We start from the raw sequence: 20,950 nt of genomic DNA, 5'->3' as shown, positions 1-20,950 counted from the left end.
AAAAACTAATACAAGCTAAAAAGGATAGAAGAATAAAATGGAAGATTGGAAGTGACCGCAAAGAAAGAAAAAGCAAAAATAGAGAAACAGAAAGAAAAGAAATAATATAGTAAAGAAAAAAAAATACATAAACAAATGATTTCCTAACTTCATCACAAATATAAACAATCTCAGTAGCTTATTACTTCTTCTTAAATTACAGGAAACAGCCTCTTTTCCCCATATTTCTTATCTGCAAACAAATCCCTAAAGTTTTGTCATTTCAGTCCTGGAGTCTGCAAAAATCCATTGAGGGTGACGAGAAAATCACAATATTTATTTTATTTAAAAGATTTATACAGATACCCATCTCCTAACAAATCCTGGGCAGCTCTAATCAAAAATTAAAACAAATATAAAAACCGTCTTAAGACTCTTAACAACCCAACGATTTAAAAACGGAACAAAAAAACAACTTATGCCAAGTCAAGCTCCTGATGTGTTGATGCCTCATCTTATTCCAGCACTTGGGGGGAAAAGTAAATATTTTTGGAGTTGAATTGAAATCTGGTCATTAGCAACGGGAGTTTTCTTTTTTTGCTTTGAAATGTTTCACCCTGTCCAAAAGGTGAATGTTATGGTCCTCAAAAGAGTCTCCTTTTTCTTTTACGGGAATGTATACTGCCAATTCTAGCCTTGTGGTATTGCTTCTCCTGTCCTGGCCATCCTCTTACAATAAAATAGAGCTGGAAGTGGTTGTCAATGATGGAAGCCCAGATCTATCCAAATGCCATGGACTATAACAAAACGAAAACTTATAAAGATCTGTTAAACAATCAGGGGGAACTAAAAACAAGGCAAGAACTAAAAGAGATGGGTACAGACATTGACTGGTGGCCATATATACAAATAAAATCAAGATACAATAAAGATTCAACTCAATTTGAATTCCAAAAAGGTCAAACCAAATTGAATAAAATTTTGCAAGGGACACAGGACAAACTGATCAAAAAAATTTACAATTACTTACGAGGATATAAATTAGAAGAAGAGGTAGTGAAAGAAAATATGATAACCTGGGCAAAAAATTTCGGTTATAGTATTCAATTAGACAAATGGGAAAAACTATGGAAAATAAATTATAAATTGACAATGTCTGTACCCTATAAAGAAAATCTCTATAAAATGTTTTATAGGTGGCACTTGCCACCAGCCAGATTGGCAAGAATGTTCCCCAGCACGCCATCAACATGTTGGAAATGCAACCACCACAAAGGCACCTATTACCATATGTGGTGGACCTGCCTAATGGCGAAACAATATTGGCAAAAGATCAAAATACAAATAGAGGAAATAACACACCAAAAGATAGAACTAAGACCAGAAAGCTTCTTACTAGGCATAGTGAATGGATACTACGAAAAAGAAACAACCTATTTAATTATACATATGATAACAGCAGCATGAATACTATACGCGCAACACTGGAAGAGTAGTGATATACCAACACCAGATAAAGTAATCAATAAAATTATGGAATATGCGGAATTAGATAGACTCACAAAGGAATTACAAAATAGGGAAGAACATGACTTTTACTTAGTATGGGAAAAGTGGTATAGTTGGTTGAAAGATAGGAAAGAGATGAAGCAATAGGAAGTAAACAAAATGACCAAATATAGTATGATGGAAACAAAGAACAGACATAGGTCAACAAAGATCAATAGTAGATAGACAAAAGGGAATGACCAAATAAGGAAGAGTCAAAATACAAGAGAAATGTATATTACAGTTGCGACAAACTGGACATGTATTGAAATGGATGTTTATATGTTTTTATGTTTTGTACGTTTCATTGTTCTGTTTAGTTTGTACTTATAAATAAAAATTGGAAAAAAAAATAGAGCTGGAAGGGACCTTGGAGGTCTTCTAGTCCAGCCCCCTACTCTGGCAGGAGACCCTATACCCGTGATGGTGAACCTGTGGCACGCGTGCCACAGGTGGCACGCAGAGCCATATCGGTGGGCAATGACCTCAGCTCCGGCGCACATGTGCATGCTGGCCAGCTGATTTTCGGGCCTTCTGGGCCCACTGGAAGTCAGCAAAGAGGCCGTTTCCGGCCTCCAGAGGGCCTCTGGGGGTGTGTGGGGAATGCTGTTTTCGCCCTCCCCAGGCTCCTAGAAAGGCTCTGGAGCCTGAGGAGGGCAAAAAATGGGCCTAACGGGCCCACCGTGTGCCAAAAGCGTGGAAAGCATGTGGGAGGGGTCACACACACATGCGCGGGGTGGGGCACATAGAATTATGGGTGTGGGCACACATGCATGCGACCCCATCACGCTTCCCCCGCTTTTGGCACACGATGGCAAAAAGGTTAGCCATCACTGCTATACCATTTCAGACAAGTGACTGTCAGTCTCTTCTTAAAAACCTCTAGCGATGGAGCACCCACAACCTCTTGTGGCAAGCGGTTCCATTGGTTAATTGCTCTGACTGTTAGGAAGTTTCTCCTTAATTCCAGGTTGCTTCTCTCTTTGATCAGTTTCCATCCATTGTTTCTTGTCCTGCCCTCTGGTGCTTGGGAGAAAAATCTGACCCCCTCTTCTTTGGGGCAGCCCCTCAAATACTGGAACACTGCTATCATGTCACAATCAAGAAGCTGTGAGTTCGATCCTAAAAATCTGTTGTTATTACATGGAGCGGGGCAGTTTAAGTTTGGCAGGTGAGGATGAAATTCATACATTTCCACATACAGGTGGAGCTCTCGCCTCACAATCAGGAGGCTGTGAGTTTGATCCTAGGTAGAGGCAGATATTTCTCTCCCTGGTCACGCTGAGAATATATCTGCTGAACAGAACTCCGCATTGGTGACAGGAAAGGCATCCGGCCAGTAAACACTCAACTCCATTCAGTTGCCCTGACTCTTCCCCCACCCCAGGAAAGGGATTATGGAAGATGATGATCAAGATGGGATGAAGAATGGACCATAACATGAGTTTACCATAACAAGCTAAAGCCTCCTTAGAGAAGCCCAAGGAAGTAGAGTTTCTTTGGGCTTTTTTTTTTTTTAACCTTTTCTTTTTGTTTCTTAATCTATTTTTCTTCCTTTCAGGCAAGAAAACTACTTAAAAAAGAGATGAGTGACAGCATCCACTGCTTTTTTATATAAGCCAATTCTATGGGGGAAAAGAAAGATTGATGGCCAGCACTTTCCCATTGGTTCTTTGTTTTCTGGTCAAATTCAAATTGCATTGTCCAAACTGAGACCGAATTTCTCTTTTTGCAACAGGTATTCCCAATTCTTTTGGTCCTGTAGGAAGTTAGCACCCAAACCTCTCCAAAGAAAATGAGATATTTCGAGGAAATATTAAAAGGGCAGAATATTTCCCCTAAAAGGGAGGCAGAAACTCAGCCCTTCCCCACTTTGTCAAAGATCTACCTCCTTCAGGAAGAGCCATAGAAGGAATTGCCCAAAGCCCCCTACCCACCTAGCAACGGAATTCACCACATGGCACCTGGGGAGATTGCATCACCCAGCAAGGCTCAACCAAGCCTGGGACTCAAAAAGACAACCTACTAAGTTACTCCTGCATGGCCTCATGGGAGTCTGACAACCAATCAGAATACAAGCTCAAATTCAAAGCCCAACAGAGGGTATAAATCCCTCTCTCTCTCTCTCTCCTCTCTCTCTCTCTCCTCTCTCTCTCTCTCCTCTCCCCCTCTCCCCCTCTCTCTCTGCCTCTCTCTCTCTCTCCCCCTCTTCTCCTCTCCCTCTCTCTCCCCTCTCCCCCTCCCCCCCCCTCTCTCTGCGCCTCTCTCTCTCTCTCTCTCCCCCATGTTCTTTTTTGCCCAGGACCTCAAAACCATGTCATCTTGTATCCACCATTAAACCATCTTTCCAAGCAGTCTCCATGTTTCCAGTGTCTTTCTCCCCACTTGGAACCGAACCCAGATGGACATTTTCTTCCAACAGTCCACGAGGAGCAAGCACAAAATGGCATCTGTGCTTTGCAAACTGGTTGATGGGACTTCTCCTACCCATCGAAAACAACGGTGTCTCAATTTCACAACAGTCAAAAGTAAGCTACGGTTTTCAACCTCCCATCCAGGGGTGAAATGCTCCCGGATTAGACTGGATTGCCCAGTAGCGATCTTGGCTGTTGGTTTCGGCAATCCAGAAGTGATGGCGGAGCAAAGCTCCGACTACCCATCCAGGTGTCATTACTTCCTGGTTTTAACCAGGAAGTCATGTGTTTTTTACCTTCTGCGCATGTGCAGAAATTCTGCGTGAACACAAAGCGAGTGCATGCACAGCCCGTGTACTTCCAAACCGGTAAGGAAGGTAAGTAGATTTCACCCCTGCTCCCATCTCTCATTTTTATTTTGCAAGAAAGCTCGAGAGACCTATAGGGAAAACTGAAAAGAAAAAAAAAAATGTTGCACACCCGCATTCCTTTTTTTTTTTCTGTTTATTTACTGGTAGATTAAACGTGGGACAGGAATCCTTAAAAGAGACGAGACAATTGTCTTATGGTGCCATCTCATGGCTCTATATATTATTGCTGTAAGAATGCAGAGTCCAAGAGTGGACAATGAAAGTTACAAACCTAGCGGAAATGGCAAAAATCTCGGCGTACTTGAAGGATCATTCAAATGAAAGATATTTAAGAGACTGGAGAAGATGGATAGATTATATTCAAAATAAATACCGGAATAAGAAATTGCAGATAAGTTATGAATGATTATATAGATATTTGGTGTGTCTTTAAGTAATAAAGCTAAGCGGGTAATTAGGGAATTGAAGGAACAAGAGATGTGGAATGTCATAATTATTTAGACTAGGATTGATTATGATTGTTGAAGGTTATACCCTGTAATTTGTTCTGGGAAGAGGAGGGGGGAGGTTGAGGTAGGGAAGGTGGGGGGGAAATATGTAAACTTTTTGTAAAACTTTTCAATAATAATAATAAAAAAAAAAGAATGCAGAGTCCTGACTTTCTCTGACTTGAAGAAGCTGAAATACTTCGAAAGCTCATCTGGATGTCTCTCTGGCACTAGGCTTGGTTGTGTAGGAAGAAATATCCTTCTGGGTTCAGCTCCAAGTGGGGAAAAAGACACTGGAAACATGGAGACTGCTTGGAAAGATGGTTTAATGGTGGACAGGATCACACGGCTTGAGTTCCTGAACAGAAAAAGGGGCGAGAAGCAGCGAGTCCCCGGATTTTATGCCCTCTCTGGCTTTGAACTTCCTGGGGCCCAGAAAGAGTATCCTGATTGGTTGTCAGACTCCGAGGGGGTGGGGGTCTTAGCTAGCCTTGCTGGCTGATGTAATCTTCCCAGGTGCCATGTGGTGAGTTTCTGTTGCTAGATGGGTCCTATTATGTTGCAGATGATGGTCCATTGACAAAGATTGAGTTTCTGCCTCTGGCCCATTAACAAAGGGTGGGGGCAGGAAGATGGGAGCTGCTTTGTCTTTAAAACATGCTTCTCCATTTCTCATCCAGGGAAACATAATATTCTGCCTTTTTAATATTTCCCAAAATGTTTCATTCCTCTAGGACAGGGATGGGTGCTAACTTCTTACAGTTAGCTGTTGGTTATTTTGGGGGAAATAGGAGGAGGAAGGAATATTTGGTATATTCTCCCCCTACCTTAAGTTATTTGTAAAAATAATAAAGGCAGGATATAAATAAATACGTACATGCATACAATCCAGAAGTTGCAGCTGGTTCATAACATGACAGCCAAATTAGTTTCGTGGATAGATTCTGTCACCGGCAAATACTACTTATTTTTATAGTTGCTGCACCAGTTGCCAGAAGTTTTCAATGTCCAATTCAAAATGTTGTTTATCTCCTACAAAGTTGCTCAGCACTGCCTTTTTTGGGGGGGATATCTAAAAAGCAGAGACATCACCCTGCCAACAAAAGTGTGTATAGTCAAGGCTATGGTTTTTCCAGTTGCAATGGATGGCTGTGCAAGTTGGACCATAAGAAAGGCTGAGCGCCAAAGAATTGAGTCCTTTGAACTCTGGTGCTGGAGAAGACTCCTGCGAGTCCCTTGGACTGCAAGGCGATCAAACCGGTCAGTCCTAGAGGAGATCAACCTTGACTGCTCTTTAGAAGGCCAGATCCTGAAGATGAAATTCAAATACTTTGGCCACCTAATGAGAAGGAAGGACTCACTGGAGAAGAGCCTAATGCTGGGAACGATCGAGGGCAAAAGAAGAAGGGGACGGCAGAGAATGAGGTGGCCAGATGGAGTCACTGAAGCAGTCGGCGTGAGCTTAAATGGACTCCAGAGGAAGGTAGAGGCCTGGAAGAACGTTGTCCATGGGGTCGCAATGGGTCGGACATGACTTCGCAACTAACAACAATCTAAGCCTATGTTTTCCTGGTGGCATAAAGGAATGCAGAGACAACCTTGGTGAAGAAATGGATGAGCTGTCAAGCGAGGAAAGAAAATGACAACTGGGAAAGGGTGTGAAAGAAACTCAAGATAACCCTTCCTTAATTCTGTTTCATGTAAGAGAAAATTCTGCCGAATTGTCAGGATTCTGTCATTATGCCCTACAGCAATAAATGATTGGACACACAAGGAATTTGTCTTTGGTGTATATGCTCTCAGTGTACATAAGGAGAATAAAATACATTCATCGAGAATAAAAAGATACAACACGGTGATAATCAAGGTTATTAATAAGCTATCAAATCGTACTAGGAAATAGATAAAAACAATATAAATTGAGATATATAAGCGACATGGTTATAGTAATAAGTGGGAAGAGATAGATATTAGTAAGGAAGAGAAGATTAATAGTAATGCAGACTTAGTGAATAGTTTGACAGTGTTGAGGGAATTATTTGTTTAGCAGAGTGATGGCGTTTGGGAAAAAACTGTCCTTGTGTCTAGTTGTTCTGGTGTGCAGTGCCCTATAAGCGTCGTTTTGAGGGTAGGAGTTGAAACAATTTAAGAGGAGAAATTAAGCAGCCTTTTAGAGAAAGGAGAACATGAGTGGTTCCACTGATGAGGTGGTAACAGATCTCACCTGATGAGGTGGACAATGAGATGGAGGGTCCAGAATAGTTCACAGTTGCAGTATCCATTGTGACGGTGTTAGGTTGATGGTTTCCCATGTCAGACAGCTGAGCCATAGCCAACACAGTTGTGCTGTAAGAAAAGGAAAACATTACGACTAGAAAGCAACACCGAAGCATTTTTTTTTCTGCTGCTTGATTCGTTGGATTTTCTTGTCTAGTGTGGAAAACAGAATTGTCTCTCTTCTTATTAAGGGATCACCTGAAGAACACCCCAAAAAGAACAAGACATTTCCTCTTTAATGAGGCTAACCCTTCTCGACTGAGCAGGACTGAGCAGAACAGCAGTGCCCTAATTTACTATAGCATTTTTTTTTCCTTCCAAATGAGCGGCGCAGTGGCCTAGAGGTGGAGCTCTCGCCTCACATCAGCAGGCTGTGAGTTCAAGCCTAGGTAGAGGCAGATATTTCTCTCTCTCTCTGGACACGATGAGAATTTATCTGCTGAAAAAAAAAAAACAAAACTCCGCGTTGGTGACAGGAAGGGCATCCGGCCAGTAAACACTCAGCTCCATTCCGTTGCTCAGACGCCACCCCGACCCGCAAGGGATTATGGGGTCATGAAAAGAGGATGATTTTTTTTTTTTTTTTGGTTCCAAACCAGAATTAAGTTATTTGGTCATTGGGGAAGGTTTAAATGCATCCTCTTTGTGGTTTCCTTTAAGAGCCAATTTTTTAAATTTGGATTATTAAATAATTGATTTAATGATTTAATGATATTCTCACCAGGCTCAAGGTTGACTTGAGATTTAACCTGGTGAGGTTAAATTAATTAAATAATTGATTTAATGATTCAATGATATTCTCACCAGGCTCAAGGTTGACTCAGCCTTCCATCCTTTCGAGGTAGGTAAAATGAGGACCCGGTTTGTGGGGGCAATAAGCTGACTTTGTATAAAATAGAACACCGCTCCAGGGGGGAGGGGCAAAAAGCCCTAAGCAGGTATATATAAAAGTATGAAGGCTATTGCTTAATGCATTGTAAGCCGCCCTGAGTCTCTGGAGAAGGGCGGCATATATAAATCGAACTAATATATATATATTAGTCCAGCCAGCACTTATCTCCTTCGTCACTCTCCACCTGTGGCTGCAGGGACGTGCTTGGCTCTAAGCCGATCTTTTGGCCTTCGGTGTCCTCCGGAGGCATTGCCAGAGAGGAGGGTCCTGGAGAGGGAGGCCTTGCCAACTCCTCTTCCTCACTCTCAGATATATATATATTTTGTCCTGGTGACATTAACAGAACCACCTCAGAAGAGATTGTAGATTTCAGAAACATGCCATCAGCCAGAGTTAATTACTGATAACGTTGCCTAGTTTGGTAATGAAATGTCTACAAGAACCCCACCAAGAACCCCAGAGTTAGTTATTGCAAGATTTACGCTCCAGCTTTATAGCACAGATTATGTTTCAAAGTGATTAATGAAACTTAATCAGAATATGGCCGGTGGGATAAGGAGGCAATGTAAAGATACTAAAGATAGTAAAAGAGCTTCTTCAAAATAATGAACTGTTGGGAAGCTCTAGGACTAATAAAGGAGAGTATTTGCAGTTCAGAGTTGAAATGAGGGATCCTTGAAGCTCTCTGAGCTTGGCGGTTTTCCTGCAGACTGTTGTGGCTCCGTTGCCTGAACCTGGGCTATCGACAGATGCAGACTCTGAGAGTGAGGAAGAGGAGTTGGCAAGGCCTCCCTCTCCAGGACCCTCCTCTCTGGCAATGCCTCCAGAGGACACCGAAGGCCAAAAGATAGGCTCAGAGCCAAGCACGTCCCCTAAGCCACAGGTGGACAGCGACGAAGGAGATAAGTGCTGGCTGGACCCTCACCAGAGGCGCAGGGAGAAGCGTGCGCAGCAGAGGGGAAGGCGTGCCAGAGATTAGCTGAGTCACTGGACCACACCCCACAGGGTATAAATGTGGGTGTGGTGGCCGGTTCAGTTTGTGACGAGCAAAAACTAGAAATAATCCATGATCTCTGCGTTACTGGACTTTGCCTGCTTTATCGGACTGCATTTGGATTAATCCTTGTATTGTTGAAAACTCTGCCTGTTTTATCGGAATGCTGGCAGTCTAATCTTTGTTTTGTGTGAGTAAAGTCTGAATTGGCAGCTAGCCACTGGGTTGCTGCCAGCTTTATTTTCAAAGAATTTTGTCGTGTGGCTTATAACTCCAGGCCGTCTGTGGGGGTGTGTGAGTGGAACGGGGACAGAACACAGACATTTCGTGACCCAACTAGGTAACATCATCAGTGCTAGTGACTAGCGCTGGACTAGCACTAATGATGTTACCTAATTTGGATAATGAAATGTCTGCAAGAAAACAACCAAGCTCAGAGAGCACCAAGGACCTCTCAGCTCTTCAAATCCTCTAAGAAAGCACCAACAGCAGGGCTGAAATCCTCCCGGTTCACACTAGATTGGGAGATTCGGTAGTGATTGTCCCGGTCGCTACCGGCGATCCGGTAGCGATGGCGGAGCAAAGCTCCGCCCACCCACCTGGGTGTTGTTACTTCCTGGTTTAACCAGGAAGTAATGTGTTGTTTACTAAGGTTTTGAGCATGTGCAGAAGGTCTGCGTGCGCACGGCGCGTGCACTTCCGAACCGGTAAGGAAGGCAAGTAGATTTCACCCCTGGCCAACAGATGTCCTTGTTAGGAAATGGCTATTGCCTAACTGGTTGGGTTGACAATATATATAAACCATCAATGCATGTTTGCAGTCAAAATGTATTGTATAGCTTTAAGACTGTAATGCTGTATTGCATCATACTGCATTCTGATTGGCTAGCTTTGTAGCCAATGTTCTTAAGAGGAAGCTTGAATCATGGCTTATTTCTTACTGCATGCTTATTACATTCTTATTGTTATCTCTGCTCCTCTCTGCATGATCACTGCTTGATCATTGCTACTTGTGGTTTTCTACTGTTTTACTGATCGTTTTACTGCTGTACTTGTTCATGTTTGCAACTCCAAAAAGAACTGTTTTACTGCATATGACTACAACAACTGGTAAGAAGACTTTGTTCTTGGAATATCCCTGGATTGACAATTTAACTATCTTTATCTGTGTATGACCTGGATTGTTTATTGGATTTTGCTTTACTTTTTCCTAAAAGTAAAAGAATATCACAACTCAGTGTGTCTGTGTATTGACAGTGCTTATTCATTATCACTCTTAGCCATTTCTCATGTGCACATCCTTGCTACTCAGGGGTTACTCTGCGCATATTCCTCAACATTCCTGAAAGTAAGAGGCAGGATCTTCTCACCCTTGTGGCATTCGATGAGGATCCACTGGTAAAGCTGGCGCAGCAAGGGAGTATTTCTTATTGTTTTTCACCATCAGTTTTTCTATTTTTCTCCACTTTGCTCGGCGATTCTGGAACCAGACCTAAGGAAAAAAAGGTGAAAGTGATTAGTCAAAGAAAGTTCTTGGACAGACAGGACAATCCCTTGATCCAACCTCCTATGTTGGCTGGAATTTGTGCAGGTAGTCCTCGACTTACAACAATTCATTTAGTGACCATTCAAAGTTACAACAGCGGTGAACAATGTGACTTGTGACACAGCTGTTAAGTGAATCTGGCTTCAACATTGACTTTGCTTCTGAGAAGGTCGCAAAAGGGGACCCCCGGGATACGGCAACCGTCATAAATAGGGGCCATTTGCCAAGCATCCGAATTTTGATTATGTGACTGTGGGGATGCTGCAACGGTCATAAGTGTGAAAAAAATGGTCATAAAGCACGTTTTTCAGTGCCGTTGTAACTTTGAACGGTCCCTAAGTTGATCGTTGTAAGTTGAGGACTACTTCCACTGACCTTGTTTATCTCTAAGAATGTGGGACAAGATCCTTGCTTTATGAATGATTAACTCTGGATTGTGGTACAGAAATATTGGACGCAACATTTCTGGATAACTAGGTTCTATCTTTCTGCTGCTCTACTCACCATAATGCGCTGGGGTGTCACACCAACTGAAGCAGCAATTTCTCGGCGCTTCTCGTTGTCAGGATAATGGTCTTCTTGGAATGTTTTCTCCAGTTCCTGTAGCTGTACTGGAAATGAGGTCAATCAATTAACAAAATAATGTGAGGAAGCAACCAGGAAAAGAAACATAACCAGACAGTTAGGGAAAGCTTGAAAATTGGGAATTCATACAATTCATGCACTTGCTGTGGTCTGCCACAGCCCGCGGAGCTAGCAGTGGAGTTGGACAGTGACGAGATTTGGGAGGGACATGGGCCAGTCCTGGAGTCTGGGGAAGGCTCGGACGAAGGCTTTGGGTCGGAGGCAGAAATGGGGCCAGAGCCATCTGGGAGTGATGCACAGATTCCGGACCCTCCAGAGGCAGATAGCAGAGAGGCAGAAGAACAGGAGGAGCCTGTTCCTAGTGCACTCATGTGCAAAGCTGCCAGAAGGCAAGAGCAGCTAAAGCAAAAAGGACGACTCGGGAGTAAGGCCAGAAGATGACTGGCCCCTCCCATAAGGCTTCAAAGAGCAGCAAAGGCTCTTGGGCTCTTTGTAGGAAAGCAACGTTGCTAAATCTGTTTCCAATTGGCGTCTCTTGTTTCTGAACTTCATGGGGCTTTGCCAAGAAAGGCCTTTGGCAAGGTGCCAAAGAAGACAAAGGTTTGTGATAAGCCCGAAGGGCTTTTTCTGAAGGACTTCTTTTGGAATTAATTTGGACTAAGCTGGGAATGAAGTAATTCTCAGCTGTTATAATAAAATAGGTTTGTTTGATAGAAAAAGACTAATTGTGTCTTGTAATGACTAAGTATGCCTGGGTCACAACAGCACTATCCAAAATTAGAGCATATAACTACTGGTGCAAAGTCAATGAAATGGAGACTAATAGACTCCCCAAGTTATGTCTACTAGAGCAAATAAAATTACAATCACAAATCTCCTGGATCACCAAACTAGCAAATTTTGTAAGAAGCTGTGGCCTTCCTGTCTCTTGCATAACAGGAGAACGTTTAAAAAAAAAAAAAAAGAGCTGCCCAAAAGAATTCAGGATATAGAAGCACAAAATGATATCGGTAACCTTAGTAAGGTGGGTAACTCGAAATGGCTGAGCAAATACAAATGTACTTTTCAAGTAGAAGCTATTTGAAGTTGCAACTGCCAAAACATCTTAGGAAGATGTTTACACGAGCGAGATTCGAGCAGCTTGACACAATGGTCAGATATGGGAGATTCCATTCTATACCCTAAAACAGTGATGGCTAACCTTTTTGCCGTTGTGTGCCAAAAGTGGGGGTAGTGGGGGGGGATTGTGCGTGCGCGTGCCCCCATCCATAATTCAATGCGTCAAGTCCCCCCACGCATGAGCGTGTGATCCCTCTACTCCCCCCCCACTTTTGGCACGCGATGGAACAGTGGGCTGGTAGGCCCATTTTTTTGTCCTCCCCATGTCCAGAGCCTTTCTAGGAGCCTGGGGAGGGCAAAAATAGCCTTCCCCACTCCCCCAGAGGCCCTCCGGAAGCCCAGAAACAGCCCGTTTCCCGACTTCCGGTGGGCCAGGAAGGCCTGAAAATCAGCTGGCCAGCACGCACATGCATGCTGGACTGAGGTAGGGCAATGCTCGCGTGCCCACAGATAGGGCTCCATGTGCCACCTGTGGCACCCGTGCCATAGGTTTGCCATCACGGCCCTATAATGAGCATCTCTGCATTTGCGGAGAGGTAGAAGACCTGACTCACATTCTATTTGATTGTTGCTTGTATAAGGGGGTGAGAGACAGGTAGGATAAAGGTAAAGGTTCCCCTTGCACGTATGTGCTAGTCATTCCAGACTCTAGGGGGCAGTGCTCATCTCCGTTTCAAAGCCGAAGAGCCACAGCTGTCCAAAGATATCTCCATGGTCATGTGGCCGGCATGACTAAACTGCAAAGGCGCACGGAACGCTGTTACCTTCCCACCAAAGATGGTCCCTATTTTTCTACTTGCATTTTTTACGGGCTTTCGAACTGCTAGGTTGGCAGTAGCTGGGACAAGTAACGGGAGCTCACCCCGTTACGCGGCACTAGGGATTCGAACCGCTGAACTGCCGACCTTTCGATCGACAAGTTCAGCATCTTAGCCACTGAGCCACTGAGTCCCATGAGAGACAGGTACCTCTCTCAGGTACCTCAGAAACGAAGGACCCACTGGGACCCCCATATCAAAATAACTTACTTTATGTGCGGCCAAAACCTGAAAATAACATTTAACACAGAACAGTATTTAAACAAAATGGCTCGGTTAAGATCTGCATACGTGGGACTGATTGGGGTCAACACCGAAATATAATTTTATGTCATTTTATTCTATTTTACATACTTATGTATTAAGTTATATTGTATCTTATCCTATAAACTATTGTATTTTACCCTACTCTTATTTTAAATTGTTTGTATTGGATTTTATTGGTGACATGTGTCTGAACCTTGTGCTTTAATATGGCCTATAGGCCAGTGGTGAAATCCAATTTTTTTTACTATCGGTTCTGTGTGCGTGGCTTGGTGGGCATGGCAGGGGAAGGATGCTGCAAAATCTCCATTTCCACACCACTCTGGGGCCAGTCAGAGGTGGCATTTGCCGGTTCTCCAAAGTACTCAAAATTACCGCTACCAGTTCTCCAGAACCTGTCAGAACCTGCTGGATTTCACCCCTGCTATAGGCTAATCAATAAAGCTATAAGTAAGAAAATGATATGTGTTAATATTCATTGATTTTAAAACACCCACACATATCTCACCAAGAACCATATTTTTCTTTCCCTTTATGCCCCATGGCACAAAGATCTCACAATGAGGGGCAGCTAAAGCTGGCAAGAGAGCAGCTCTTGAAAAGATAACCTTGATAAAGGAATAATGCAAGAGTTAAGATTTTAGGCTTGTCGGCTGGAAAGCCGGCAGCTCAGGTTCGAGACCCGAGCACCACGTGGACGGGGTGAGCTCCCGTCCTTGCCTCAGCTCCTGCCAACCTAGCAGTTCGAAAGCATGCAAACGCGAGTAGATAAATAGGTACTAGTTTGGTGGGAAGGAAACAGCGCTCCATGACGTCATGCTGGCCACATGATCACAGAAATGTCTTCCGACAGCGCTGACTCAATGGCCTTGAAATGGAGATGTGCACCTCCACTCTGACTTGCGGAGTAAAATCTGCAGGGACTCCTTTTTATTAAAAGTATTATTAAAGGAAATTAAACAACTCTTGGGAAAGACAAAGGCATGAGGGGAAAAAAAAAACCTGGGGGAGGAATTGTGGGAGTTGAAGTCCACAAGTCTTAAAGTTGCCAAGTTTGGAGACTCCTGCCCTATAACAATAAAGTAGTATTTCTGAAATCCTAGAGGGGCCCATTTCCTGACCTGCCTAATTTAAACAGCTGAGAGGAGAAGATAACCTTCCGTCTTCCAGCTCCTTTAAATAGATCCTTTTTACTGGCCACCTAGGTGGGAATTTGTGCGGCTGGGAGTGATTGCTAGTTTCTCCAAAGCTACAAGGTCAAGGCCGGGCTGGGAAGAAATCATTTTGCACAGGAATCTGGGTAATGAATCAGTTTTGCAACCAAAATTAATTCAAGCAGTTTGAAAAGGCTGCTACTAATGACTTAAGGAGACAAAACACTACTTTTTATCTGCTCACCAAACTCAGTATGCACACCTGGAAATTAGAAGAAACCAAAAAATGCCCAAGGAAACCAGGGGACGGGGGCTTTGTTTCAAGATCTTCAGGTTAAATGGGAGATTACAGATTAACAGTAACAGAGTTGGAAGGGACCTTGGAGGTCATTTAGTCCACCCCCCTGCTCACCACGCAGACCTGTACAAGGGATTCGAGCCGCCGAACTGCCAACCTTTCTGATCCACAAGCTCAGGATCTTAGCCACTGAGCCACTTAGTCAGGCTTACTAGTCCTTGATTTACAACAGCTTATTTAGCGACCAAAGTTACAACGGCACTGGAAAAAAAAGTGACTTATGACCATTTTTCACAGTTACGACCACAGTTGCAGCCACCCGTGATCAAAATTCAGACTCTTGGCAACTGACTCATATTTATGACGGTTGCAGCGTCCTGGGGTCACGCGAACCCCTTTTACGACAAGCAGAGTCGATAGGGGAAGCCAGATTCCCTTCCCAGCTTTTGTTACTAATTTAACCCACTGCAGGGATCCACTTAACAACGGTGGCAGGAAAGGTCGTTAAAACGGGGCAAAGTTCCACCAAACGTCTCACTTAGTGACTGAAATTTTGGGCGCGATCGCGGTCGTAAGTCAAGGACTGCCTGCGGTACCAAATTACACAAACCACTCAAGGATCGATCGATTTTTTGTAACTTACTAGCGTTGTAGAAAGTTCGTGTTTTCTTCCGAGGAGGCGGAACAGGTTTTTTGGCGATTTCTAGCAAATCGGAATCTTCCCGATCCTGAATTCCAGCCGCGTCACCTTTGGATACCAGCGCTGAACAGTGCCTGAAAGGCGGCTGGCTGACGTTACTTGCTGTAGCACATCTGGCTGACCTGCGTGTGGGATTGAGGTTCTGGTTGACATCTGGATTTTGTTCGTTTTCCAGCCCGACACAAGAAGCGTTTTGGGAAGGCCTTGCAAAGATCTTCTTGGCTTTCTTTTTTATAATCTCCTTTTCGGTCACATTCAAGTTGCCCAAGTCTATTTTTTCTTCTGATTCGGAAAGATGGACGAAGTCTTGGTTATGTCCAGTTTCGGAAATTGGAGGCTCAGTGTTTATGTCACTAAAACTGGCTGTTCGGTTGGAAGGTTGGTAGAAAGCGAGCGGATGAGAATCTAAAGACGTCAGCGGTGCAAGATGGGATTCCGGCTTGGGTTCTAGATAGTACTCTCCGTCTTCTTCCTCTTCCTCCTTTGAAACTTCAGGGCTCCCTTCTTTTTTCAGGATCTTTCCAGGTGGATCACCAAGGGTCTCAGCGTGATCCACGCAGCCAATACTGCTTTGAGTGCTAACCTCATTCATGAGATTTTCATTTGAAGCCAATTGTTCTGTGCACAGAAGTGACTCACTTGCTCCTCTCTCTTCCGGCTCCTTAAATTTGGCCTTGTACACTAATAAAGAAAGGACCTCATGTTATCATCAATACCAAACAAACAAACACATTTTCAATTTTAAAATTCTAAAGTGGAAAGACAGTAGAAGACGACGAAAGACCAAGTGAATTAACCCCAGGGGTCTGCAACCTTAAACACTCAAAGAGCCATTTGGACCCGTTTCCCACAGAAAAGAAAACACCGGGAGTCACAAAAACCCTTCCGGTGCCTGCCTATTTCTTGAGCGGCCACAAAACTAGCATATGTAGTTGAATTAAATGTTCTATTTTCTTCTGAAAATTTTCTTTTCTTGGGGTTTATCCATGGTTGGCCTACTGGGGGGTTGAAAAGCTCAATAAATTGCGTGCCGGCGGGTATCGCACATTGATGGTTGTGACACATATTTTGAGTGACAGGGAACCACAGAAGAGGGGTGAAAGAGCCACATGCAGCTCCAGGGCCGCAGGTTGCTGACCCCTGTCCCAGCCGCATGGACTGAGTTTGGAAGTTTGATTTGGGAATGCGATTTATGGATTTCTACCCTGGGAAAGGTCAAAATAACCTCAAGGGATACGGTATTTCCCTGAAAATAAGACCCTGTCTTATATATTTTTTTGAACCCTGAAATAAGCGCTTGGCCTTATTTTTGGGAAGGTCTTATTATTTTGGGGGGCGTGGAGCAAGATGGGGCTCCTCTTGCCGTCTTACCTGATTTCCAGCTCTGTCTCCCTAACCCTAACCAGAGGAAATAGCAGGTACCGGCTGCACATGGGTTTAAATATTTCCAGGGAGGGCTTATTTTAACAGATGCACTCAAAAGCCCGACTGGGCTTATTATCCGGGGAGGTCTTATTTTCAGGGAAACATGGGTATATTCAATACATGTTGTGATTTGTCCCGAGATACGGCCAAAATCGTGTGTGCACTTCACATTTAAACCATCTCCTTATCAGGAACCCAAACTCTGATTGAAACATTTAATGATGAAATTGCAAAAAGCACAATCTTTAGGGGGAAAAAATAACTTTAGAGTCAGAACAGAACAGAAACTGAACAGCAATAGCATTTAGACCAGGGGTCTCCAACTTTGGCAACTTTAAGCCTGGAGGGCTTCAACTCCCAGAATTCTCCAGCCAGCTTTGCTCGCTGGGGAATTCTGGGAGTTGAAGCCCACCAGGTTTAAAGTTGCCAAGGTTGGAGACCCCTGATTTAGACCATCCCCATGTTTTACAACACTCTCTGGGACTGCTTACAATGTCAGAATCTTGCCCCCCCCAACAACCTAGGTCCTCATTTTACCGACCTAGGAAGGACGGAAGGCTGAGTCCACCTTGAGCCAGTCAAGATCGACTGGCTGTTGGGCCCATATGACTGAAGCTCCACCCTTTTTATGTGCATTGCATATAGGTGTCACATATAAAGCAGGGATGGGAGCTTGGATTATCTGGATGCAGCCCTCCTGTTGACTTTTTTTGTCACCCTGGAACGGTGAAATTTATTATTATTTATTTTTTTTATTAAATTTATATACCGCCCTCCTCCCGAAGGACTCAGGTCGGTGAACAGTCAAGAGATAAAATACACATAATACAAATGTTAAAAAACCATTTAAAATACATTAAACACTTTGGTCCACGAACAAATTTAAAAAACCCCTTTTTCTAAAACGAATTTAAAACAATTTAAAAGGGAGGTTAGGCCAGACCAGCCTGCTGGAATAAGAATGTTTTGAGGGCATGGCGGAAAGTCCTCCGTATCTCCAGGGTGAGCTCGTTCCAGAGCTCTTTTTTCAGTGCCATTGTAACTTTGAACGGTCCCTAAGTGGATCATTGTAAGTTGAGGACTACTTTCACTGACCTTGTGTATCTCTAAGAACGTGGGACTAGATCCTTGCTTTATTTATTTATTTTATTTTATTTTATTGAATTTGTATACCGCCCTACTCCCGAAGGACTCAGGGAGGTGAACAGCCATAGAATAAAACATATAGATACAAAATTTAAAATAAACTAAAACGAATTAAATAATTTGGCTGAACAAATTTAAAACCCCAATAATTTAAAATTTCCATTTAAAAAGGGGAAAAGACTTAGGTCAGGCCAGCTTGATGAAATAGGAAAGTCTTGAGCGTGCGACGGAAGGTACACAGATCTGGGATCCTCCGTATCTTTGGGGGGAGCTCGTTCCAGATGGTAGGTGCCCCCACAGAGAAGGCTCTCCCCCTGGGGGCCGCCAGTCGACATTGTTTGGCCGACGGCACCCTGAGAAGACCCTCTCTATGGGAGCGTACTGGTCGGTGAGAGGCTACTGGTGGCAGAAGGCGGTCTCGTAGGTCTCGTAGAAATGCACATTGTCTGCCATCACGTTCTTAGAGAGCCACCCTTAACCTTAAAATCCACCATGGCTTGCAGGTCTCAGGGACCCCAAATGGCAGAGGCAGGGATGAAATCCAGCAGGTTCTGGAAAACCGGTAGCGGAAATTTTGAGTAGTTCAGAGAACTGGCAAATACCACCTCTGGCTGGCCCCCGAGTGGGGTGGGAATGGGGATTTTGCAGTCTCCTTCCCCTGGAGTGGGGTGGGAATGGAGGTTTTGCAGCATCCTTTCCCTGCCACGCCCACAGAACCGGTGGTTAAAAAAATTTGGATTTCACCACTGGGCAGAGGACTAGGCTCCCTTGAAAGAGGGGAAATTTTGCAGGAGGACTGCAGGAAGTCCATGCAAGGGGGAAAACTCAGAAAATGCAACTGTAGGGAACACATGGGACAGAACGCTTGATACAAAGACTGCATTTTACTGGCCAACCAACATCCTGGCTTGGATGAGAACCCCAGATTTTTTTTGTGGGGGGGACGACTCTATAAACCGCTTAGAAAGCGCTGTAAAAGAGCCTTGGTGGTGCAGCGGACTAAAGTGCTGTTAAGTAGCACTTAGCTGCCAGCTGCCTGCAATTACTGCGAGTTCAAATCTCACCAGGCTCAAGGTTGACTCAGCCTTCCATCCTTCCGAGGTAGGTAAAATGAGGACCTGGACTATGGGGGCAATAAACTGACTTTTGAGTAGTTCAGAGAACTGGCAAATACCACCTCTGGCTGGCCCCAGAGTGGGGTGGGAATAAAAAAGAACACCACTTAGAGCGGGGGGGGGGGGGCGAAAGCCCTACTAAGCAGGTATATACAAAAGTATGAAGGCTATTGCTTAATGCATTTATTTTATTTATTTATTAGTTCAATTTATATGCCGCCTTTCTCCAGAGACTCAGGGCGGCATTGTAAGCCACCTTGAGTCTCCGGAGAAGGGCGGCATATAAATCGAACCGATAGATAGATAGATAGATAGATAGAGAGAGAGAGAGAGAGAGAGAGAGAGAGAGAGAGAGAGAGAGAGAGAGAGAGAAATAAATAAAACAAGCAAACAAACAAACAAACAGTGGTATATAAGTCTAAAGTGCTATTCCTCCTCCTGGCTCTGTACACAGAAGAGACCAAAAAATTGCTCTTCGTCCTTCTAATTCAGGGGTTCCCAACCTTTTCTATACCCCGCACCCCTCAAACGCTTCCGATGTGTTCTTGCACCCCTTTAAAAAAATAAACAATTATAGGCATATAATTGCACATTACAATTATGCACACATACACTCTTAATTTTTTAATCCCCTTTGAAAAGGAAAGGAAAAGCTTTCCTTCTTGCAACGCAACCAGGATAGCCAAGGCTCCATTCCCAAAAACCTGAGAGCTGCCGCTCACCCACATCACTCTAAACTGTGGCTTAATCGGGGCTTAAATCCCCAACAAACCACTTTGTGCGCTTTTTGGTCGGGAGTTCCCAAAGTTAGGCTGCAATTTCATTCTTTTGCAAGGAAGGCGTGGCAGGGGGGGATTCACACGGGGCAGGAAACCCAGCCCACCCCTCAACCCCCCCACCCCCCCCCCAAGGCAAGCCAACCCCACCCGGATCCTTGCCACGGGGGTGGGAGGGGGTGCAAGCCCACAGCCCCTGGCTCTCAGCTCTTGTGGGACCCTTCCACACAGGATCCTCCCCGTTGCAAAGCAAGAGCACCTTTCCCACGCTATTGCTATGGGGCGCAAAACTTGGTCCCCAAGTTTTGGGGTTGGGGGTTCTTAGCCAAAGCGTCTTTCCAAACGGGACGGGCGCAGGAGTGGGGGGCTCAAGGAGTCTTTTTTTGGGGGGGGGGAGACGGAGGGAGGACCCCACCCCACCCCAAAAAGGCAGCCGGGTAGCCAGGCAGCTGCGCCCCCTCGTCCAACCATTCGTAAAGCAGCCACGCAAGCAACAGGGGGAGTCGTGAGGGTCCCCTCCGCGTTACCCGCGTCTTGTTGGGGGAACCGCTGCTGCGCGGCCAGCCCGTCCATCGCCATCCCGGTTCCCTGCGCAGGACTCCGCGTGCGCGCAGCAGCAGCCGCCGGGAAGTCCGCGAGATGCGACCCCCGCAGGCAGGAGGCGCCAGAGGACGGAACGGACCAGCCGGGAGGCTTCATTAAAGACACCTGGCCGGCCAGATGTTCGGTCGGTGGAATAAAAAAAAAAAGAGAGAGAGAGAGAGACGCCCATCTCCCGGCTAGCAGCGCGGAACGGGAGAGGTTGCCCGGCTGGGTGGGGAGGAGGTGGGGGGTTTTGCTCTTCGCAGCCCCGTTCCCGGGCACAGGTGGGTGGGCGAGTTTGGCAACGGGTCAAGGATTCGCCGTTCCCATCCTACACCAGGGGAAGGATATTGCAAAATCCCCATTCCCACCCTACTCTAGGGGAAGGATATTGCAAAATCTCCATTCCCATCCTACTCCTGGGAGAAGGATACTGCATAATCCCCACTCCTACCTCAC

At 44.8% G+C, this 20,950-nt stretch overlaps 1 protein-coding gene across 2 annotated transcripts in view; it reads right to left on the bottom strand.

The window, feature by feature from the left end:
• NOBOX (NOBOX oogenesis homeobox) overlaps positions 1-20,697 on the bottom strand; it is a 30,730-nt gene extending 10,033 nt beyond the window's left edge. For both annotated transcript variants that reach the window (XM_034440417.2, XM_034440418.2), the window contains exons 1-5: positions 20,437-20,697; positions 15,391-16,128; positions 11,014-11,120; positions 10,334-10,455; positions 7,025-7,146 (exon numbers count right to left, since the gene is read on the bottom strand). In XM_034440417.2, the coding sequence (XP_034296308.2) occupies positions 7,025-7,146; positions 10,334-10,455; positions 11,014-11,120; positions 15,391-16,128; positions 20,437-20,608 (1,261 nt within the window). In that variant the 5' untranslated portion in view covers positions 20,609-20,697. The remainder of the gene's footprint in view (positions 1-7,024; positions 7,147-10,333; positions 10,456-11,013; positions 11,121-15,390; positions 16,129-20,436) is intronic.
• Between the last annotated feature and the right edge of the window lie 253 nt (positions 20,698-20,950).

Source organism: Pantherophis guttatus, chromosome 7 (assembly GCF_059756535.1).
Source record: "Pantherophis guttatus breed Tessera chromosome 7, ASM5975653v1, whole genome shotgun sequence".
Taxonomy (NCBI): Eukaryota; Metazoa; Chordata; class Lepidosauria; order Squamata; family Colubridae; genus Pantherophis; species Pantherophis guttatus.
The sequence above is the reverse complement of the archived record's forward strand: the minus strand, read 5'-3'. Positions and strand labels throughout refer to the sequence as shown.